Below are 24189 nucleotides of genomic sequence, written 5' to 3'. Positions count from 1 at the left end.
ATTCCTGCCTCCAAAAAAGTTTGCCAGCTCTCCAGTGTGATGGACACCCTGGAAGTCAAGGGGACAATCATCCTAGCAAGCAAACATGCAGGGCTGACAGGGGCAGAGGCAGCCGACAGGACCGGTGGGTTTGGAAAAGGAAAGCCAACCCTTGGCAGGCACAACGTGGAAAAGTGGCAACGAGAACATGAGCGAAAGGGTGGCAAACACCCACAGATCCAGACTGTACACCTGCCTTTTGAAAGGCAGGAAAAGCCTGAATGTGATCGAGTGCCAGGCAGACAAACTAAAAATCCTATGAGGGGGAGCAAAGAAGGATTCGGCCTACTCTGAGTGCTGCTGGGCCACCTTGCTGTGGGGGAAAGTGTTCTCCAGAGCTGGGAGAGGCTCTCTGATCAGGACTCCCTACATGCACAGGTGCCTGACTCATTTCCCCTCCACAGGCAGGGCTGGTAGCAGTTGCACTAGAACAATAACCTATTCCCTGTCCTTCATTAAATGAGAATCAAGTTTTTTGAGTTACTTCCCAATTTCAGCTCCTGTTTCCCTACCTTCTTCCAGCACACACTGCCTTTCCTCCAGACCTTCCTCTCTGTAGGGACAATGGCCAAGGCAGCTGGCTCCCATAGGGCTGCAATTTAGAGCAAATGCTAATTTTCCTTGGTAATTTCTTAGGAGAAAATTTTCTGTTCCCCAACCCGGCTGTCTCGGGTCATCCCACCCTCACTCAACTGCCAAGCGGCCACTGGCTAAGGGGATGCTGCAGGGTGCTCTGCCCACAAGGGTTGGTCTCGGTAGCAGTTTAACCACAGCCCTTTTGTTCGACACACAAATGCACCAATAACACCACTGCCAGCCTTGGCAACATGATGTAGCACTGCTCTAGTATCTGCAAATCCTCACCACCTGAACCAGACACAGAGCAGCCCTGGTTACAATATCCTGCAGCAACCTCATCACTGCAAAGGCTGGGAGAATTAAATGAGACAAGCTAGAGATGTAGCAATAAAGTCATCATGCATTAACTTAATTCAAACCAGTAGTACTCACCCTTAGCGGGCTCCAGGCAAGGGAAGAACACTCACTGGACTGCTGCAGGCTCCTCTACCTGCAGGTTTTGCTGTGTCCCTTTTTCCCTTCTTTCATTTTAGGCTGGCTGTCAGTGCCTCCACCTTCTATAATTTCATCATTCTGTAAAGAGGGGGTGACGTCTTCTGTCCTAGGTCGCAAACCTGAGGGGAAAAGAAAGAGCAACCCCATTTGTAACCTCACTCACTGTCCCTGGCTGGCAGGGCCACTGCAGACAGAGCTGCGACATTCAGGTGTGTGTGTTGGAAAGCCCTGACCTGACTTTTCAGGCCCCACCTTAAGACTCTGTCACAGGAAGCATGAGACTGCTGCCGGAGCTCAGTCTCCCAAGGGCAGGGGGGACCAGGGTGGGGGCACCCAGCTCTGGGGCCGCAGCACCATCCGGGGCAGGGGTTGCAGGATACAGAGGTTTGTCCTAGGGCTCAGTAGAGCCCGGCTGTGATCAGACACATGCTCTGTGCCCTGGCCAGAGAGAGCCTGGGGAGGGGTTTCCCCAGGGGAATGGGAAGACCAGGGATGGCTGCGCGCCTGACAGCCCCGTCCCACCCAGTGTCCTCCCCAATCCCAGCATCCTCATACGTGAGGAAAACACCAGACCCCATTTCTCCTCCCTGGCACTGTCACCATGGTAACAGCATCCACCGAATCTGGCCAAGCTCTGCGCTGACGATGGCGAGGCCAGGGCGGCTTCCCTCCGGCGCAGGGGTTTCCTCACAGCTGTTGTGCTGTTTTATGAGGCACAGCCCCAGTCCCGCACTGCTCCTACCGATCTCCTCGCTGTCTGCAGTGAGGATTTGGAGCCTCGTGACAAGAAAACCCTGTCACTGGAGAAGGGCACTGAGGTATTAGCAGTGAGCAGCTGCCAGGGAAACCTTCCCCAGGGGTTCTACACCACTCCCCGGCACCCTCCGTAAACCCTCTGCCAGCACCCCTCAACATCGAGGGCTGCCCCTGTGTTATTCTGTGCAGGGTGTCACTGCTGTGCCCCAGGAAAAGCCACCTCCAGAATGCTCTGGGCCCTGCTAAGCCTGGGGAGCAGGATCCCTCCAGCAGCTGGACCATATCTTGCCCTCCCCAGCCTAGGCCCCTCTCCCTTTCATCTCCCTCTGTCTCTGCCTGGCTGCTCTTGCTCCTCTGGAGCAAACCAAAGGTTACAGTATTTCTGCAACCTCTTCTGAAGAGGCATGTAGCCCTCACAACATCCCCATGCCCCAGAGGCCAGGCTAGAGGCACAGCCGCACAAGGAGATGCTTCACAGGGGCTCCCTTGGCTGCATTTCCTCCCTGACCCCTAGAGCATTTGCTGCCCTCCCTTGCCCAGCTCTGGGCACCAGCACAGATAACCAGGGTGGTTCTTCCCAGCCCAACCTGCCTGGGCTCCCCAAGCAGTTAATACCTGGCCTGCAGCACTTTACCTAGTCCCTAGCGCTGCCTTTTCAGTGAGTTCCAGCAGCCAAATGCTGTGATGGGCTCAGTAACACACAGGGTTACTGAGTTAAGGCCACCTCAGCCCCACGTGGGATTGCTATCAGCCACGGTCGGAAGGGGAAAAAAACATGCTGCTGCTGCTGCAGCCGGTGCTGCTGGATTGGGGCTGGGTGTGCAGGGAAGGTGGTGACACCAAAAGGACAAGGCGCCCCCAGACACAGGGCTGGGGGGGAACTGCTGCCTAGTCCTAGCCCCAGACCTGTTAGTGCTGAGGGGACCCAAAAGACAGGGCGCACAGCCCAGTTACCAACGCACTGCAGCGCATAGCACCTTCCAGACCCTTTCACTCCAACCATATCCCCAGGGCCACCGCTAAGTGGCAGCCACGGCCAGGGGGACGGAGTCCCCAGTGTGGACTGGGAACACAGAGCCAGGGCTCAGCCATTCCCCCACACTTGCTCCCAGCAGCCCCCAAAAGATGAGCTTCAGATGGGAAGCCACCCCAAAATCCCCACCATCCCTCTTACCTAGCCAGACCTGGAAAAGCCTACTGCTTGCTGCAAGGAGCCAGGGGCTGTGGGGAGCTGGGCCGGAGCCTGCCCCTGTGCCCCACCCTCCCCCAGGCGTTTCCCATCTCCATCCCCAGGGCAAGGGCCCCTTCCCAGCTGCAGAGCCTTAGCCTGAGTGCCCAACCCAGTGCTGCTCATGGCTGCGGGCTGGTTCTGGCCAGCTGTGGCTCTGGTTCTGATTGGGCTTTGTTTTGCAGGCCAGCCTGGCTCGTTTGCAGGCAGGCCTGGAAATGGGGGGGGCTGGCCAGCAGTGGAGTTTTAATGGGATGAGGGCTGGAGTGGGGACAGCCCTTTCCACCCAGGGTTGCTTTAGGCGCTGTGTGAGACATGTTACGAGCCACTGAGATCTAGTAAAACCCAGCAAGCAAACAACAGCATCACGACAAACTAGAGATTTGGGTTTCTGAGTCCCCAGTGCTTGTGACTCATGGGCTCTCAGAGGATATTCCCAAGTCCCCAAGGCTGGCGTCTGCCTGTTTTTATAGTACTTGAACCAAATTCATACTACTTGAACCAAACCCTATGATTTTGGAGGCCATTTTGCTGGAGGCAGCGAGAATAAAATGTGTGTGTTGTGGCTATGCACAAGTGCCTCCAGGTCTCCCTATTCATCCCTGGGGTATCTGCAGATCCTATAGGTACCCTCGCCATGGCTGTATGGTGTCACACTCAAGCCTTCATGGTTGAGCTGATTAAAAGCTACATGTTAAGCATCTTGCTAGAGTTAAGTATGTATGTCCTCAGTTGCCACAGCCTTTCCAGGAGCACAAGGCTTACAGTGACATGAAATACCAAGTTCTCCTGGCACTTAATCTTTGCCACAAACCATGAGCTGCAAGAGGGGCCTGAGGCACCAGGGAAAAGGTTAGTAATCCATCAGGGACACTGCACTGGCAGTGCAGCCACAAGCTACAGATGTGGTTCAGGCCAGCAATGTCCTTCCCCCAACACGGTACCCCCTCCCTCCCCAGGCTGGCCAGGGGTCCTGTGTCCCTGGCAATACATTCAGGCTGCTCCTGGGGAGGGAAGCAGAAATGCTTACAAAGGAGCAGCACTGAAGCCCTGTCCTCCATCTTACCTCCCCTGCTAAGAGCAAGAAGTCATTCCCAAGTCTGCTAGGCCCTTCTGACTCTGGTGGGTTTGTTCCAGCAGTGTCAGGACATGCTGTACTGCCCCCCCCCATCCTGGGTGGTAGGGGTGAGCTCCCTTCTCCCAGGTGGCTGGTTTCCAGGATGGTGAGGCAGCTGGGCCAACTGGAGCATCAGCAATAGCAAAGAGCAAAGAGCAGCCCCCCCGCTCTCTGGCGAGCCACCCCAGGGGCTCTGCTGGCCCACACAGTGCGGCAGAACAGCATGTCAGTGCCGAGCCTCTGGAGAGAGGAGCTGACAGTGATGGGCATGCACAAGGCCGGAGCTGACAGCATCCTTTGGCCGCAGCAGGAGGCCAGCGCAGGTGGACGGGACACCTGAGAGCCAGCACTGCGTCAAGGGAGGGCAGCTGGCCATGCCCTCCCATGAGCCACCTCCACTGGCCCTGCACGCTGTCTCCGACAGAGCTGGAGGGGGAGCGCACGTGTGCTCCTCCAGAGAGGCTGCTGTAAGCCGTGTGTGGGCGAGCCCCAGCCATACCCATCACAGCTGAAGAAAGCAGGTGTATAAAAAAACAAAATAGAAGGGAAGAGGGGAAAAATGACCCTGAAGAGCTGTCTAATTTGCAGCACAGCCAGGGAGAGCAGCTTCCCAGAGAGGGGAAAGCGTTTAGGCATGTGGCGCTGGGAGATGCTGTTAACACCTTCCTGCCTAGCACTGCAGGACCGCTTCAGGCAGCTCCCGTTCCCTTCCCAGCAGGCAGGGCAGGGCACACACAGCGTGGCTGCCTTGGTGGGGGCATTTCTGGAGGGGGTGGCTGGCCCTGCACACAGGGCAGGAGAGCTGGGTCCTGCAGTGCCCATGCCAACAAGAGGTCACTCAGTGGAAGTCCTACAAAGGCCCTGGCATTTGCTGGGCTAAAGCTCCCATTTTAACTATCAAGCTGTTGTTTCTTCTCCGTTAAAACAAAAGAGCATCTACCTCTTCTGAGGGACTTCAGTCAATGTCTTTTCTAATCAGGTGCCTGCTAAAAGGTGGACTTGAGCAGAACAGTCACTGCTGGTGATTAGGGTCAGCTGGTAGCTGGAGGCTGAAAGGCAGCTGGTTTGCAATGCCTTCTTAAAAGAAAATCAATATCTACTTTCCTGCAACTGTAAGTGGCAGAACCAAGTTAGGATTTTCTTCCGTTAATTTGCCAATAGTAGATGGCACCATATTCAGCTCCATTAAAATCAGAGCTTAATGTCAAAGTGGGGCTGAGGCACAGGCTTAGTGTGCTGGAATTAGTGAGACAAAATGTCTGAGGCCTCTGCAAACAACTTAAGTGACAAAACCAATATGCATATACTCATGTGTGAAAATCCACCCCTTTTTTACCAACAGGGAGATAGCAGGCAGTGAGGGGATTTGTCTGAAGATACCTTGCCAATCCAAACAGCAGTCTCCCTGGGATTGCTGAGAGCAGAGACAGGCAGGGACGGGGACAGTGCCTGGCAGGGACAGGGCCCAGGACATTGGAAAGGCCCCAGCATTGTGCTGGCTCTGATCACAGCACAGCCCTGGGCAGGCCAGACCCTCAGCTCCTCCACAGCTTCACTGAGATGCTGCTAACAGGGTGACTGGGGAGGGTGGCACCGATAGCAGACAGCTCACATACAGGGTCATCGTGCGTGTCCAGTGAGGCGTCCTAGCCCAATGCCTTAAACAGGGAAAACACTTGGGACCTCAGACTTCAGCACTGATGGTCTGTGTTGAAAATAGGCAGTGTTCAGCTGTGACTTGGGGAGAGGACCTTGGCATGTCCCAGCTTCTCCACTTTGTTCCCTCCTGCCAGAAAAGCAGTGTTCAGCTAAGCCTACACCTCTGCGGGGGGTGGGGGGTGTAGTATTGCTCACAATGTGCCTAAATGGCTTGATTTAATTTCTGCAGATTTCTGAGTGTAGGCTTGAGCTTAGAAGCCAAACTGACTGCTGGTCACACCCTGGCTGAGAGGCCACATGCACATACAAAATCTGGCATCGCAAACTGAGCATTTCCCTGGGTGGGGAAAGGGAGAAATGTGACCAAGGAACTGCGTGGCTGATGAAAAGCAGCTGCAAAACCACCTCCGACTCCTGAGAGCAAACCCAAACTGCATCTTTCCCGGCCCTGATTCTCTTCCCATTGAGCCCAGCTTTAGTTCAGCAGTGGGAAAGGGCCACCCACATCCCTACTCACAGGCCACCAGTCGGTCATCTCTGCCAGGGATGGAGGGGTGGGATACTGTCTGCAAGGGGGTAATGGTGGATGGGGAGGGAGTCTATGGCGCTAAAGTGCCACCAGGAAAAATGGACTAACTGTTTATGCTAGTACATCCCAGTTCCTGGGCTTTTACCCCCTGCAGCCATCACCTTGGTCCGGCTCTTCTGCAGCACTGCCCCACCAGCCTGGCAGAGGGGGTCAGCACTGGAGCAGAGCATTGGCACTGGGTTCCTAGGGTCCTGGCATGGGCTGGCCTCTTCCCTGGTACTGATGCCCCAGCTGAACCTCTCAGGGGCTTGGGCTGCCACCTACCAGTGCTGGGCAGGGAGAATTACCTTCAAGGGGTGTACCTCATCAGGTGCTGGGCCCACGCTGGTGCCAGCAGCTGCTGTCTCCGGTTCACTAGCGGTGAAGCTGTAACACTGCCCTCGCCTATGGGAAGCAGAAACTCCTGGTCAACCTTTCAGTCCAAGCATGATCCCCAGCACCTCACTGCCAGGGCTGTCAAGAAGCCAACCCTGGCCCCTTTCCCTTCCCTCCCTAGGCTCCAGCTCCCTCAGCTAGAGGACTTTGCTCCCACCCTGGTGCCTCCCCTGGGGTCTGTATTCCTGTTCTGTACCCTTGTCCCAATGAGGTACATGACCTGCTGGCAGAGATGGGCTGGGCTGGAAAGCTTTCTGTCCACCCCATCTCCTGTGGATATGAACATATTGTCTTTGCCCTCATCTTCCTCCCCCCTCACCATGTCTCCAGTCCCACAGGGAGGTTTTGGGGCCCCTTCAGTCACTCATCTCTGCAAGCTTTTGCTTTTTTGCAAGGTGGATGCAGACCCAAGGGGCAGAAGTGGTTATGTTCTCTGCAGTGACGTGTAGTGTGACAGGTAGTCTGGCCTGAGGTGGCTGCAGAGCTGCTCACGGGGGCGACCTGCTCCAGCTCTGGCAGCAGGATATCTGCAAGGGGTTGGAAAAGTCCTCTGCCGTCCTCCAGGGGTGTAAGCAGTGAGATGTTGCCTCTTTGCCTGGCCACCGTTTCCTCCTGCTTCTGCCTGAAGGTGGAGGAGCAGCAGTGGGTGACCCTGCACAAAGCGGTGCCAGGCCTTGAGCAACTCTTATCATTTGCCTTTTACATGCCGTGGTTTGCACACAAATGGGAGCATTGCCTTGTGCACATCTTCCCTTCCACATCCCAAAGTGATCCTCTTCCACAAAATAACAGGGACGCAGAGTCTGGCTCACGTGGTTTACAGCTCATGTCCCGCTGCCACATCAGTCCCTTGGGGTGGCAGGTACAAGCTTGGCCCCTGAGGCTGAGTGGAGTGAATGAGTGAAAGCTGTCATCAGTGTCTGGTTTTCTTTATTTTACATAAAATATACACTAGGATGTATTCATTTCTTTAAAGTGGTGGTTCCTAACTTACTAATGTCTCCCTAGCAAGGAGGAGAAAGGCGCAAATCCCTTTTCCTTCTGGGCATTTGCTGGAGTACCTTGTAGGGTACCTGTTGCCTCCTCTGAGCTCACCAGTCCTGTGCCCAGTGCTATGAGATCCTTGAATTTGCAAAGGAGATAAAAAAAGGACTCAGGCAGGACATGCACAACCCCATCCCCAGTGCCAGGCTTCCTGGAGACACATCAGAGATGTTGCATGGTCCCTCTTACAGTGCTTGTGACTGGAAGACAACGCTGAGCGAACAGGTCTGCTGAGGGTCCTGCCAGGCTGGTGTCCACACAGTGCTCCACCATTTTGTGCTCAATGAACCTCATCATTGTTTGCTGGTCCAAACAGCTCAGTGAATTTGCAAAGGAGAAGAAAAACCTCATTTCCAAAAGCTGAGCCTCAGCCTGCTTCTCACCGCAGCTCTGGCATCACTTTCCTTCCTTTCTAAGGCTGGCTGGTGCAGGGGATCAGACAATCCCAGTGCCTGCCGGAAAGCATTGCCAGGAATAGGCCTGTTCTGTTGTCTCCAACACCCCGAAATCTCTCACGGGGTCCAAGAGGTATGAGTTTGGGAGTCCTTGCCTCCCTCCCATAACCACAGACTGTTCTTCTCTAGGAGGGAGGGTGAGTGGGGTGGGCAGCCAGTCTGGCACAGTTTCCCAAGACAAGGCTGAAATTCCCATCAACAGCCCTGGCCAAACTGCGACTGGGGAAAAGGAGAAATCGCAAGAGCTGATGATCCTGCCTTTTTCCCACTCTGAGCCCCCACACCAGCAGGCTGGGTCTTCACAAGGTACTGCAGGGGAGGTAGTAGTGATCAGGAGGTGGAGAAACCACCCTGCTGATAGGAGGGCGACTTGGCTCTGGTATCTGAACAGTTTGTTCCTGACAGCCGGTGTGCAAGTATCATGAAATCCCAGTGCAGTCTTAAGTCCTTTCAATCAGATAAGGAGGCATCAACACATATGCTAAACCAGTCAAGCCCTTCCAAGTGTGCTTTTCTACAACTGATGGGGCTTCTTCCGGCTTCTCCGGAGAGTGGAGCCAGGGCTTTTCTTTGGTCAGGGAAAAGCTGTCTGTGCCATCCTGATCCACAATGGCCTAGAGCAGAGACATGGCTACCAGCTGTGTTGAAATGCTCTGGGTGAGGTAAAGATCAGACTCCATTAGCTAAGCCGTGTCTCATCTGGTATCATGCTTGTCATGAGGACTCACGGCTATTGTGTTACTGTGATCTGCTCTGCCCTCGTGAAGGGCACGAGATCCTCCTGATGTAGTCCTGCCCATCCTTCTGCAACTCATGGCAGTGGGGCTGTGTCTTGAATCCCTGCTAGATGTTGGTGGAGAACAGAAGGCAGGTTTCACAGGGAAGTTTAAGACCTCAAAGCTTGGATTTTGTTCTATTCCAGCATGAAACTTGAAAGTTTACAAATCTTCTGTGAAACGTAATTTTAGAAGAAAATTTTGATTGGGCAGGACTGACTCACAATCCCAGTTTCCTCTGTAATAGTAATGGCACACAAAATAAAAAAGCCTGGCACAGACATTCACTTTGAAAATCAAAGCAAACATTTTACTGCCTGAAGGTCCCTCACTGAAACTCCAGGACAACTGACCCACCAGGGCAGAGCCATCTGGTTTCCAGTGAATGGCATTTTCTGATTAAAATGTTTGGTTTACTCTTTCGTCACCAGTTCTGCTCATTCACAGCCAGACAAGGTCAGAGAACCGATGGAGGGAGACCAACAGCGTCTCCCATTTTCCTGTACTATCAGAAGCAGGAGGGAAGAGAAAAGGAGCGTCCTGCTTGGACAGCCTGTGCTGCGCTGTGTCAGTGGGAGTGTGTGTGCGTCTGAGCACCCTTCTCTGCAAAATACTGATTCCATTCATGGCCCTTGGGCTCCTTTTTTTTCTTTTTTTGCCATCTCTGGCATTAGGAGTCCTGGTAAAAAAGGTCCTGGACCTTGTTCTCATCTCAGCAGGAAAGACACACATTCAAGTCTTTCAGAGGCTGGGCACATGTCAGAGGGCTAAATGCAATCATTGGATGAAAAGGTGCGAAGAAAATGAGATTTCAAAGAAGGAAAAATAAATGTGAGACTATCAGCAAGGCAGAGGTGAGGCACTGCACGGAGGTGAGAGGTGAGGCTCTCGATATCAGTTGGTTGGAGGAGAGGGAGCAGGGAGGATGGTGCCTAGCTACATCTCGCTGCCACAGGCTGTAGAACACACTCCAGCAGCTGGCCTGCTTTGCCCTACGTTTTCTTGGCTATGAAGAAAGGGCACAAGGCCATACAGCTCCCGTGTGAGCTACTGACCCAAATCATCAATTTTGTGCATACTTCCTAGAGTGGGTTTGGACAGAGACTCAAAGAGGGCATCACAGGAGTGAAATGAAAGCTAAGAGTTGAGGCTAGTTTTACCTTCCTAAAATACATCATGTCCTGACCTTGGCATCATCATCCAGCTTAATCTGAGACCTCGAAACAGCTACTTCCTTTCTCCCATTTTTTGTTGCTTTTTGTGATAGTCCCTATTCCAAGTTGTTAAGGTCTGTATCCTGTGGTAGGACTCCTTAGGCTCTTCTCTGAGGATCACAAAGTCAGCCAGAGTTTCCATATCTGCCATTAACGTGAAGGATTTTCATACATGCATGAAAACAACCACCAGATTTCTCCTTTGTACTGTTAAAAATTCAAGTGTAGGCAAAAGTTTTAAGCTTTTACTGTCAATAGCTTAATACATACTTCCTACAAGAATGTGTGAGGTGGAGATGTGGCAGCATGTAAACACACTACTAAAGCTCTAAAGACATCAGGAAAATACAGACAGGAAGTGAGACAAACCCCTGCATCTTCTCTGCTCAACAGGAAAGAGAGGACTGAAATGCCACCCAAATTTTTTTCTTCTTCAAACCTCATCTCATGTTGCCTGAAGTTCAACACTTAAAGCAGACAGCAAGTCAGAGGGATAGGTTTTTCACGTTTTTATTTACTAAGGTTTTTATTGTGTGTTTTATATTGCAAACCCCACCCCTAGAACTCTTCCCTCCCTTCCCCCCAAAATAAAACAAAAAATAACAATAATAATTAATATAGTTCCACCTACTGAGACAAGCCTAGTGTTGACTGGGGTCCAGTCGGAATAACTCAATATTGGCTACTGCACTGCTAAGAACTGGAAAATCAAACAATATCCCCGTGAAAAACAAAGCAAAGGAACCCAACCGAAGGGAGGATGTTCACCAGACTGGTGGATGGAACGCACGTCTACCAGAGACAGCCCTCAGGGTGTTTCTGTGCACCTCCATTTGTCTGAGTGTCCACAGGGTTGTTGAGATTCAAGTACCAATGCAGCAGTCACAGGACAGTCATCCATGAGGGCTTGGCATTGCTGGGCTGAAGACCTTTCCCACCTGCTTATATTAGATACCCCAGACCCAAACAGCTTAGCTCCCAACCTCTTGAGATGCTCATTCTAGGGGCCCTCTAGCATACGGGGAAAAAAGATTGCTGAAACAAATGTAAAACTTAAAAGGATATTGTGAGTCTTCCTTCTAGGAACTGCCTCATACCTTTGAAAATATGAGAGGGTCTGTAAGTCTGCTTCAATTCCGTCAACTGATTCTGTTTCAAGATGAACCTGTACATATTTGGAAAAGCAGGATCTATATATTATAATTATCACCTGCCAATCAGTCCTACAGGAGGGTAAAAATTGACATGTATTTTAAAACTAGGAGATATATATATATAAATATATGTGTGTGTGTGTGCGCGCGCGTGCTTACACATGTGCATAAATAGACTACGTATGTGTATAACTGTATACTATATATATAAAAGCATGTGTGTATATATAGATATATATAAAAAATCTATACACACACACACATACACACACACGCACCCCTCCCACCACACACACTCACACATATATAGTTGTATGTAGCTAGTAGAAAAAACATTTCTAGAGTTCCCCTGACCCTTTAAGGAAGACCAAAGCTGGTTACATCTGAATTCTGAGCCACCAAAGCATGTTGAAGCAGGAGTGCCCAGGAATGCTTGCAGCAACATTCAAGATACAGGCACATGTCAAGAGTTTTGCAAACAATTCGGTATAAAAAACAACTGTCAGCCAGTGTTTTGGGAGAGAGTTGGGGGTGGGAGGAGGTAAGAGAGGGAGTTATATGGACCTGTATTGTTACTGTGATAATAGTAAGTTTTTTGGCACTGCTGCATGAAGTCCTGCTTTCCCTCTGAGGGCTGAAAGGACCCCATCATAGCTGGAAACAGAGGGAGGCTGGACATGTGTTTCTAACACGTGTTAGAAAAATTGAGCACCTGACTCTTTACAGTGAGGTGGCTGGAGACACCTCTCGGCCTAAGGAAAAACAAAAGAGAAAGAAAGGATCAAAGTAAAAGAAAAGGAGACATTTGCTCTAGAGGTAAAGGCTGTAGCTTCTCAGTGCTGTGTGCACCCAATGGCCCCTTACTGCCTTCATCCCACTTTGACTGCCTTTTATCAGGGGAGCCCAAAAAATCCAGCTCAAGGTGCCTGCCAGGCCCCAGACGTGTCCAGTGATGCTGCAACTGCAGGGCAAGACCAAAGCCGATCAGGTGCAGGCTGTTATTGCTGGTGAAATCAAGCAAATGATTTCAATTCCCCCATCAGAGGAGAAGCATGGACCACGGCTGGCCAAATTTCTGATCTAATCTGGTTTAATGGTATAAACATAGTTGCAAATCTGGAGGATTCTTGGCTGGGCACCAGTATTACCCTCGGTGCCTCAAAGCTCAAACTCCCCTGGGCTAAGGAGGAAGAGGGCTGGGGTGACTGCACCCCACTTTTCAATCTTTTTCTACCCAGTTCTCTTCAAAGCAGTCAGCCTATGGACACTGAGACATTAAAATGAGAGAGGGAAGGTTAAAATGCTGCCTCTTTCTTCATCCCTCCCCTTGCTTTGCACACCCCAACCTGGAAGGCAGCATGCACGCTTTCCAAACCATGGAGAGGTTGAAGCTTGGGCTCTTCTGCTGGCTGAGGCCAGCTGCCTGGCGTGCTGGCAGAGAGACGGGACTTCTCCCACAACCCACACTTGCGACGCCTACAAAAATACAGAGGGGATATTTACTGCCCTCCCTGTGACTTAGAAGGGATTGTTTCTTGTTCCCACTAGAGCATCAGTGGAATAAGAAAGAGACAAGCATCTGAAGTCAGGCCTGTCCATCTCCTGGTCACCTTTATCTTCTTCAGATGGAGTCCAAACAAAAACTCAGCCCTTCTGAAATCCCTAGAGGGGACTGCATTAATGAAACTCACCCCTCTTCTTGCTTCCTCTGCAACATGCTGATCACAGGGGAAAACCTGGGAGGAAGTGAAACTTTCTGATGCACACAGTGAGCCATCCAAGTCCCCCCATAAATAGGTGCTGCGGGCCAGGTTCACAGCTGGTGCAAAGCGATGCAAAGCTGAGGCCAACCAGAGCTGTTCTAAAAACACCAGCTACAGGCCTGACCTGATGTTCCCTTTTATGGCCCACGTCAACCTCGGATCTTTGTCTCAACAGGAAAACCTTTTTTGGTGGCTTCTATGGCTGATCATTCATATGTTCCAGCTCAGGCACATGCCTTGTCTGTGCGTTACCTCGTTGGATTAAATTTGCTCATATCCTTTTGTTCCATGTATTAAAATATTCTATAAAATCAAGTGACCAAAAATCTATAGCTCTAAGAATACCTGGTTATCTTCTTTTTTTGTTGTTTTTTTGTGTGTTTTTTGTTTGTTTCTAATCACGGTTAAACCTAAACAAAAGAAATGGAGAAAAAAGGGGGGGGGGGGGGGAAGAAAAGGAAAAAATGATTCATGAAAGTCTAATCAGGAACTGAATTGCATGGCTGACATAACCAGCTCTCAGAAGGAGTCCTCACAAATTGGAGGGCAGTTTGGATCTGACAGGTTCCAGATCCCCTGTGAGCACTATGGATTCTTTCCGCCCACCAGCAGTCAGAGAAGCGGCGCCTGCAGCGCTGGCCCCAAACACCAGCGGATGTGGTAAAGAACCTGAGGACATCTGACGTGGTAAAGTCACACGCCCAGGAATTGAGCTACAAGGCTTCCCAAGAAGTCCAGTCCCTCCACCTAGAAAAGGAGAGAAGCTGGAGACAGATTCTCTAGAGGAATGAGGAGAACTTTGGCTCAGTGTCTGAGCCAGCTCTTGGGGCAAAGATGGCTGGGAAGCAGAAATCAACTTGATGTCCTGGCTCAGACGTCCCGGTGGCACAGGTGGCGTGCTCTTGGACTGCAGGATCTGTGGAGGTGGGCTGGCGGTCTGAGGCAGGAGCAGAGATCCGTGAGAGCCTGAGGCCCCAGAAGGGCCACACTGGAAAGTTCTTGTTGCCACTGGGCTCTGACTAGGAGGACTAAGGCCAGAAGGGGTATAACAGGGAGAGGCGACACCAGACTGTTGTAGGGGAGACATGGAGGCAAAAGGTGGCCGTTCTTGGTGGAGCTGGGCTATCGTTCCAGTTAAAGATCCTAATGCACTTGGATGTGTTTGGCACAGGCCCGAGGATGGCCCACCAGAGGCCTGTGCCAGCTGGCTTAGGCTGGAGGATGGAGAGTTGGAAGAAGGAGCAGGTTGGAAGTGATTCATTCCCCCCAAAGTCCCACTGCCCGAGAGCTGCTGTAACTGTCCCCCCTGCAGTGGTCTTGCGGTGGGCTGGAACTGGTTGAGAAGACTGGGGGGTGAGTTTGATGAGAGTTGGGTGAGTGATGTTGATGGGGAGCTAGTTGTGGCTTGCTGGAAGTGCCCAAATCCACTGCTGGAAAGGGCTGGCTGCTGCTGCTGCTGCTGTTGCTGCTGCATGGGCTGAGCTGTACCTAAGGGTGATCCAGAAGGTGCGTGTTGGAACTGGCTCAGTCCCACCGAGGATGCACCGCTCAAACCCGTCTGGCTTGAGACACCTGGAGGGGATCCCACCTGGAACTGGCCTAAGCCGGCGGCAGCTGAGAATCCTGCGAGCTGCTGGATGTGGAAGGAAGAGGACGAAGGGGTTTCTGCTCCTGGTGTATGCAGCTGGGATGGAGTACTGGAGGGAGAGCCAACGGCAGAAGGCCCAGTCGACGGGATTAGAGACTGAAGCCTTTTCAGCTGTCTTGGAGTCTGGTTGGATTGCTGTCCCAAGGAACCCAAGACGGACACCGGAGGACGGAAGATGGCTGTCGGGAGGCGTGGGTGGTGGGTCAGAGCTATAGCGACAGAAGTGGTGGCTGCTGCAGCTTGCAGGGGTGCCTGGATCAGTGGAGTCCAGATGACAGGGGTGGGTGTGGATGCGGCGGCGGCAGCAGCGGCGGCAGCAGCCTGGACATTGTGAGCACAGTGTGCCATCTCTCTGTCGTGCTGCACAATCTGCTGGATGATCTCATTCTCTTGGTAGTTGAAAACACCCGAATTGAGGTCATGCTGGACTTTATGCAGCAGAATGGAATTTTTCTTGCCTGTAGAGAAAGTGAAGAGAGAAAGAGTCATTCTGGTATGTCAAAGCATGGGAGGCTTCCTCAAAGCTTCCTGCCAGACTTTCCCCTCATTTTTGGCACTGTCTCCCCTCCACTATCATTATGGGATCTGTGTACAGTCTCTGTGCTCCAGCAACAAGATGACAAACATCTTCTGCTTTTGTGGTATGATCAACAAACCTCAAGATCCCATAAAAATGTACCTGACAGCAGACATATTCTTAGTCAGACAGTAAAGCCACTTTTGGTAAGTGTGGCAGACTGGTAGCAAAGCTTATGAATCTGGAAGATTCCCATTTTGCACCTCATAATCTGAACTTCCATTAGAAAAAGAGAATAAATCCAAAGGCTGTAATTTTTTTGTGTTTGCAAAGGAAAACCTCAAAAATTAAGTCCAGTGAAGTCTCTTGAGTTTTCAGCTACTCTCCTTCAGCTACACCTTGTCCTCATCTGTCTCATGCAACTTGTTCACTCTGGAGTCAAATCTGTGTTTTTAGTTGAAAGGAAATTTCTCTATGAATAAAGGACAGAAGGACTTTACGTGCTGGAAAAGCTCAGCTGGCCCAAGTAAGAGACCTCAGACATGCTGCAGCTACCATCTTACTTGGCCGTGCCCTTCCAGTCCCAACTTTAAGAAAACTGCAGGCTAGCAAACATCATGTTCCAGCTGGACTTCCTAGCCTGCAGCAAAATATCAGCTCAGTGTTTTGCCTTTTCAATGGGCTGGAAAATGTGGCATAATGAGTTTGGCCTGCGAGTGCACCTGGCACTGAAGGGATGCACTCTCCTGGACTGAAGGACAGAACCATTCAGTGCAGGGAGATGAGATGCTGCCAGTGATGCCCTGAAAGGCATCACCAGAGCATGCTGATTTGAATGATTTTCTTACAAAATTACTGTGGATTAGATCCCTGTTCTTGCCTTTTCAAGGGTCCTCTATCCTGACAACATATGCCAGTTTGCATTGATGACAGCACCTGCCTATGGGCTTCCTTTTCACTTTTGTTTACCGAAGCTGTTTGGATTTGAAGGGTTCAGCCTAGTAAGTTGTGTGTGTGTGTGTCTGTGTGCATGCATGTGCATACCTGGCCCCCTGGTTGTGTGTCTGTACACAGCTCATTTTGTAGCTGAAGCTCAGGGGGTGAGTGTAGAAGGGTCACCTCTAGATGAGGCACCAGCCAGTTTGGATCAGATCAAAAGCTGTATCAACCCCCCTCCTGAACCAAATGTATCCTCAGGCCCCGCACCCATTAGCAAACCTCTGCTCTGATTCAAATGTCATTTCTGCTGGTTCCTGTCTGATCACTTCTAGTTCCTGTACAGGACCAGGGCATCAGACAACATTTTGCCAATTGCTGCAGATTTACAGAGCATGAGATAGTGGCAGGTATGGAATGGAGGCCTGGATGTGGAAGAGCCTCTTTTTCTGTATATTAACCCCCAAATCATGTCATGCTTTAAGAATTAAAGGCTGGCAGCATGTCATGTCAATTAAGTTTCCTGCAAACAAGGGCTTGTCCATTAAACTTGTCTCCACGCTTTCACAAAATCACAACTTTCAAGATAAGTCAACCATTGATATTATCGACTAAGACCACAATATGATATTTAATTTGTCCCATGCAGCATTCTAGTTTAAACTGGTCAGCTGATAGTTTCCAAGAAGGAATGGTTGAGTGGACTGCCGTGTTGGGTAGTAGTTCCCAGAGAGATTCCAGAGGAATTTCCTTTCAATCCTATGCCAGTCAGATCTCAGATCTTTGTGTACAGATGTGAGTACCTCTCTGTGCATAGATGACATCCAGATTGTTGGGGTTTTTTACTATCTGGTGTATCTTTTATATCTGTAACAGATAAAAGAGTCAAGAGTTTAAGGACATGCCTCTTACTCTAGCCAAATGTAAAATGAAACATCTGGCAGCAAAGAACTCGAATGACACTCTGAAGAGGGTAGCTGGTATCCTGGTGTCCTAAAAAGTAACTCTGAAATGGTAGAGTCTTGAATATAACTAGTTGAATTCAAATCTACCACCAGGAAAAGGTGAAACAATTGTTGCACAAATAAGAAGGAAATTATAAAGTATAAGAGAGATACTAGCCACTAACACATAAAATGCTAGGAAGGCATACAGTATGATGTTTTAGTTCTAGTGTCTAGCTGCAAAGCATGAAAAGGTACAGAAAATATCCACAAGAATCAGGCTTGAAAAACATCAGTGAATAAGTGCAAAGTATTCAGCTTCTCTCAGAGAAGAGGTGACTTGATACTGATTTATAGGGAACTTCACAGATGAAGGAAGCTGCTAAGAACCATTCGCTTCCGTTCCAGAAGGACCCACGAGATATTGTGATTTTAGACAAGCCCAGAAAAAAAAGAAGGCGCAATCTAACTGTAGTTGTAGTTGAGCATTGGAAGAACACACTAAGGGTTTTTCCTTCACTGTACTTTTAAAAATCACTGTACCTTTATCTCTTTATAAAGGACGAGGTGTGGCTCTAGCAACTGAGTGCTATGCAATAGTGCTATGCAATTGTTCAGGGTGCGTAAAGCTTGAAATCTACAGTGGGCTGAACCGCACCATAAAACCAAACCACTAAAATGGTGACAGAGTTTTGATTCTGCATCTGCAACTGGTGCGTTTGGGACGTGTCTGTTGTGGGTAGTGCTACGGGATGCTTAATGCTTTTGAGTTTTACCTACTGCTAATCACTCCCTCCAAAAGAAGCAGTAAGGCATATGGACTGGCCTTTCTTTTCTCACCTTGGAGAAAGACACCGGCCCTGGAAGGACACAGTCCTGAAGGTAAAGTGTTCTGAACTGCTAATGTCATTGCAGGGACTGGAGAGCTTGTCTGCACTGGAAGTGCATGTGTAAGATATGTATATAATGTCTGTTTCATTGTATACCGGACTGGAATAGGCAGCACCAGATACAGACAGGTCCTGTTTCTACCTGCCATTCAGGTAGCCAGGCACACCAGAGGGAGCATGAATGTCACCTTTAAACTTCAGAGCATTTTTGCAGTGAATGTACAGTGAAAGGGAGTGAATGGCACAGAGGGTCACGCTGCACGCGCGCACACACACACAGAGTAATTTCCACGTGATATCTACTAGAATCGCATACGTGCTCACAAATTAGATCACAAACAGCTGCTTAAACAGAAACAGAAATACTAACTGCTCCAAGTCTGGAGAGAAGGAACAACCTATCTAAATAAAATTGACAGGTAAGAGAGAATCTGGCCAGCACACTTGAGTTAAAGAAGGATTCAGACTGCAGGTTTGTAATCATTCTCTTTCTGGAGTTGAAGGTACAAATCCCAGCATGGGCAATCTGTGGCTATCTCACACAACTGCAAGGTCAGGATGTGGATGGGAGACAGCATGCTGAGTTCAAAGTAGACAGGCAAAAAAGCTGCCTTACCACATTTGCTTTCTTGATAACAGACTGTAGCAAAACTGGGCTGAGGAGGAATGGCTAGGGGTAGAAGGAGCAGAAACAGCAGATGTTGCTAGAGCAGCTTTCCGAAAAGCTCAATATCAGCAACTGCTCTGTGTTTCCATCATTACACCTCATCTCACTCTTTTAATTCCATGTCACCTGTCTTTGGCTTCTGATTTCCTTGTCTGTGCTTGAATAGCCTGCAATTTCCAATGCTGCCCTCAATTCAAATGAGAACCCATAGCGACGTTAATCAGAGCTGCATGGATGAATTGAGGGGACCGATGTTTTCATAACCGGAGCTCTTGACAACACAGAAAGAGCTTGAACAGCAGACTCTTGTTTCCTTGGCAGAGCACTAAATAGAGAATGTGCTAACATTTTCCAAACATGCATACTATTTACTGGAAATGGTTTGATCAAAGTTCCTTAAATTCGTGTCAAATTGATAAAATAATTCCAGCAAAAACCTTGGAATGATTATTTTTGTTAAGTTTTTAAAACGGAACATTTCAGTTTTCCTTTGAAATTACATTACACTTTACTGTTTTCCTAAGCCCAGCTTGAATCTATTAACTGTTTCATTAGATCAAATTTTTCTTTTCTGTTTTGCCAAGAAAGTCTCAAATTTCTGCTCCAGAACATTTAAAAAAATCACTGAAAACATTCTTTCAGGTATTGAAGGGGAGAGCAATTTTTCAAAATCATTTTTCAAAATTGTAATTGGTTAGCAAACTGAAAAATTAATTGGCTTCACTGTTCTAATTAATTGCATCATTTACATGATGTTTCCACACACTAATATAAGTCTTATTAGTTGCTTCTGGAGAAAATCCTCCTTCCAACCAGCACCAGATGAGAACAGGCACACAGCAGAGTCCTGGTGGGACAGAGACATTTTCCTGGCAGGTCTGACTAAGGTCCTGCATGAAACATAAGCCAACAGTGGAACAAGGCAGTAGGAGCAAGTTTGCTTGGGCCAGTGGTTCTGAGATTATTTCTCCTCATCATCTTATTTATGAAATTGCTTCTGTTTCAAATTCATTTTTCCTGCTCTGGATTTATTGTCACAGCACCTGCCTCAAAAGGAGAGCAGAAAAGACAGCAACCAGATGACTGAAAGGCTGATTAGTTTGGCTGTGTGTAACCCCAATTGAAATGATGGTCTGCAGCTCACAGCTACACTCAGTGAACCACAACAGTCCTGTGTTCTTGCTAAGCCAGTGAGAAGCTTCATTAGGAGAAAGGAAAAGGGACTCCTGTTTCCCCTTCAATCTAATCCCGGAAGCATGGAGGCTGTATGGGAGGCTGTATATTACAGAGTTTCTCCTTCTATGTTGTTTATCCCACATAAATTTAAGTGCTGAGCAGAGTCTAAGGTACTACGATAAACAATCCACCCAAGCATTTCTCCTAAACCCAAAAGCACTACACAAATTTACTGAGATGCCATGGAGCTGGCACAGGAGCCGTCCGCAACCACCTCATGCACAAACTCCCCACCCTTGCTTACTCTGAGGTAGCTCAAGGCCCCTTACCTTTCTACAGAGGAGAGAGAAGCTGCCCTGGGTTTCTGCAGGGCAAGTGGTGTGTGACAACCTGATGAAGGGAGGCCTGGGTGCCTCCCAAGCAGCCACTTGGGCTGGATGGGCCCCTGAACAGGACTGAGGGACGGTTCAACTAATGGAGCTACGGGAGCACAGTCAGTTAAAGGACTTAAAAGGTCTCCATGGCACAACTGACTTTTTTGTACAGCTCCTAACACAGTATGATTTTTTCCCATAGACAAAAATAAATGTCATCAGTGGAGTGCTCTGGGTTCTAAAAACTCCCTGTTTTCCTCACTGCAACAACAGGCTAAATACAGGAAAAAAAAGGAAAATATTTAGAGCCTAGAAGATGTTCATAGCAAAGCTACCGGTGCTCTGAAGTGGAGTGGCGTATGTAAAATTATGGAAACTAAGCAAATAGATGTTGCTCCCTTAATAAAGAATCGCAAAGTCAGATTTTCCTCAAGTGTAGATAGCATACAAAAGAACAGGGAGAAAGGCTCATGTGATTTCATAAAAGGAGCCAGCACTCAACAATAATTCTTCTATCAAATAATCAAAATTAGCCTTCTGTTGTTAAAATTCTGCACAGACACAGGGGAAATTAGCTGTGACTTTCTGTTCATTGCTCTTTTCAGTTCTATCTAAGCCCACTGGCTGCAGTTTAAGAATTCAGGTCACTAAATTGCTTTCTGAATTTGCATGTATTTGAAATAATCTCACTTTATTACGCTGGCTTATGCCCTGGCCTGCTGTCAAAGTGGCTGCCCCCTGCCACATGGTTACTTCTTTCAGGCCTTCGCTTCTTATTATTCATACGACTGGGCGCTAAACACCCTGCTTGGATCACTGGTTGCAGCAAAGGGCTCACAGCACATTGCAGCTTTGAAGGTGGTCTTTGCCCTCCCTTGCTTATGGGTTACTTGTGTCCTGAGCTGGTCTCCTGTGGTAATTCAGCTTGCTGCCATCGTCCGCAGAGGGGCAATACAGCAACTGGCAACTGCAGGCAAAGCAGCCCTGGACATACTCAGTAACTGGCAGTTTGCTGCAGCTGCTTCTATGCCCCCGGGGGAACTCTTCTGCACTGGGACTACATTGGTTGGATGGTCTCACTGCACCAGCTCTTGCCACTGTCTTAAAGTCCGTGTATACAGGGAAATTAGCTGGAACAGAGATTTCAAAATAATTCTTAACTCCCAGTATATGTGCTCTTTTCCTCTTCAAGCCTGACTTTCTCTCAAATGTAAGTTAACCCACACTGAACTGTATTAACTGTCATGTAAATGTTTCTGCTCAGAATTGAAGTAGCTCTTGGAAGCAAAGCAAAGCCAGCTGGATCAACTCTAAGAGCATGCACAGAGGAGTTCAGTGCACTTAACAACTCTACTCTAGAAACTAATTTAGATTAACTTTCCTGAGAGCCTGGCTGTGTAAAGACATTACAAACCCAATGTGCAGTTCTCGATGAACTGCTCTGCAGGAGTTGCCATATGTGTGCTCTTATGCCATGACACACAGAAGGCAGCACCCGCCTGCATACTGCAGTTTCATTTCCCTCTTGCTAAAGCTGTATCGTTTGAACTCTGGTGGTACATTTCAAGTACAACAGTATCTCCTTCTCCCCTGCTCTGTCCTCTGCAAACCTGTGTGGAGTTACACCTGTACACAGGGGTTTTATTGCAGGACCATATTGAAAGGGAAATAAATTTTTTCAGCGTAGAGCCCATTGTACTGGGGAGGTTAGCTGAACCTGTTTTCTTATTACCATCTTAACAAACAATAATGAGTTCAGAATTTTTAAATGGACAATTCCCTATCCTTCCAAGTGAAGGTCTTCCCTCCCTGTACAGCTCAGGCCAACCACTGATTGTTTCTCCTCTCCCATAAACTGAACAGCTATCTTCCAAAATATGTGGCATCTCTTTTTAACAGACAGAACACAGCCTTTAACTGGGACAAACTGCTGTAGGTCAAATGATACACAGTGAATAATGTTATCTGATGAATCTCATGACAGTTAAACAAAACTTAAAATAAATGAAGCTCTTCCCTCCCAGTCTTTACAGTTATGCCCATCACACAGAGCTTTGCAGAAAAAAGAATTGAATATATAGAGCTATCTAGAGCAAACTGTTTGTGAATATCCATGAATGTGTCTAAGGATTGTGTAATTCTGGAGTGCCTGTGATGCCCTGTGCTGCCTGAAGCATGGTATCCTGGCTGTTACTTATCGCTGGAGACTGAAGCCAAAGAGCTGCCTTCTCCTCAAGGGGTGGAAGTGCTTGTGCCTAGAGCCAAAGCTCCTGCACTCAATCCTCAGTGCCCTACTGGAGCTGACAGCCGTGACAGGGACAGATTCTAGAAGACTCTGGACATTCTGGCACTGTTTTTCTGTCAGCTGCGTGCTTTGCAGCGTGGTCTGGTTGCAGATAGCTACTAGACTGCCTTCAAGGCAGGGAAAGTCCCCTGAGTCTAGAGGTGTGGTTGGTAGGCAGGTCCTACTTCATGTAACTAAAGAGGGAGTTGAAAATTATTTTAAAAGGTGTTGGAATGACAAAATGTTATCTGAACAGATGTTTTATTTTTATGCAGATAGCAAAGAGCTGTGGACATGGCTCTCTAAATATGAAAGGAATCTGGTAACTTGGGGGACCCATGGAGATGGGGCACAAATATATTGTATCTCCTATGACTCCCCCAACTCTCTCGCTTCTGCTTAATGTCTCCCAGCTAGCCAACTACCTGTTTGTAGTACTAGTGACTCCTGCCTGGAAGACCAAACTTCCCAGAGAACTTGCACCCTGCAAGGTAGACATGGGTTGGGATAAACTGATGTGACCAAGGCCATTTACAAAGTCAAAGACAGGTCTCCTGAGATATCATCACCACCCCCCACTGTCCCTTCTACTGGGGTGTCTTAGGCTTTATTTTCCTTCTAGAGTTGCATGAGAAATGGTACTTTATATTCAGGTGAACGGGGTTGCCAGTTCACCTTAATTAAGCTGAAGTCATTTGCATTTACTCATGACTGGTGAGTTGTTGATATCTTTCCTCAGGCTAACCAGAAAATACTCTGAGTCTGGGCCTTCACTTCCAAATAAAAAGAACTTCAGATATTTAATTCCTACTTAAGTCCAAGCTCCTACCCTGCGTGTCTGTGCTAGACAGCATTTCTAGGGTGTGATCCACCTAAGCCATTTGAGATAGGCACCTTAGGATAAGACAAATCATACTCTAAATGCCTTTTTCTCTCTGCTGACTATAAAAGTCAGATTCAGATCTCCACATTGTAGTGTTGGAAATGATGAGAGAGGATTTCAAGTCAGAGGAATACACACAGTGGTATTTAAACTTTGATTCATCATAAACAGTTATGTTTGTGGGTTATTCAGGTGATCCAAGAGGACACAACACAGGAGAACCTATGTTATCTCTTGTCAGCCACTGATACTCTCGCCTGTCTCAGTACTTGGATAATAAGATTCCACCTCCTTAAAGGGCTGGGTAGTGTTCAATATGATCTTGAAATAAAGCTTTCTCCCGAAGCACACACACTCTAGCATCATATACCTGGGCCACAGGAACTTGTATCTTTACATCACCTGTGCCTGTATCGGCAGCCTCAAATAAGAAGCACATATATATATATGCGTTATGACCAAACCTGCTTGCTCATTTCACATGTGCAGCTCTTTGGGGGTTACTCACCTGCGTACTGTAAACAAATTTGGGACTACAATGTGGATACAGTGTAAAATTTATGCTGAGTACATATTGTTTTATTTATACACATTTCAGTCCGTTTCAGTTATTCATATCATCTTGCA

General features: G+C 48.6%; 1 protein-coding gene across 1 annotated transcript in view; it reads right to left on the bottom strand.

The window, feature by feature from the left end:
* Positions 1 to 13701: 13701 nt before the first annotated feature.
* Positions 13702 to 24189, bottom strand: part of HCN4 (hyperpolarization activated cyclic nucleotide gated potassium channel 4) — a 114991-nt gene continuing 104503 nt past the window's right edge. The window contains exon 8 of the mRNA XM_076348743.1: positions 13702 to 15349. Coding sequence (XP_076204858.1) covers positions 13776 to 15349 — 1574 coding nt within the window. The 3' untranslated portion in view covers positions 13702 to 13775. The remainder of the gene's footprint in view (positions 15350 to 24189) is intronic.

The sequence above is a fragment of the Aptenodytes patagonicus genome, chromosome 10 (genome assembly GCF_965638725.1).
Source record: "Aptenodytes patagonicus chromosome 10, bAptPat1.pri.cur, whole genome shotgun sequence".
Lineage (NCBI taxonomy): Eukaryota > Metazoa > Chordata > Aves > Sphenisciformes > Spheniscidae > Aptenodytes > Aptenodytes patagonicus.
The sequence above is the reverse complement of the archived record's forward strand: the minus strand, read 5'-3'. Positions and strand labels throughout refer to the sequence as shown.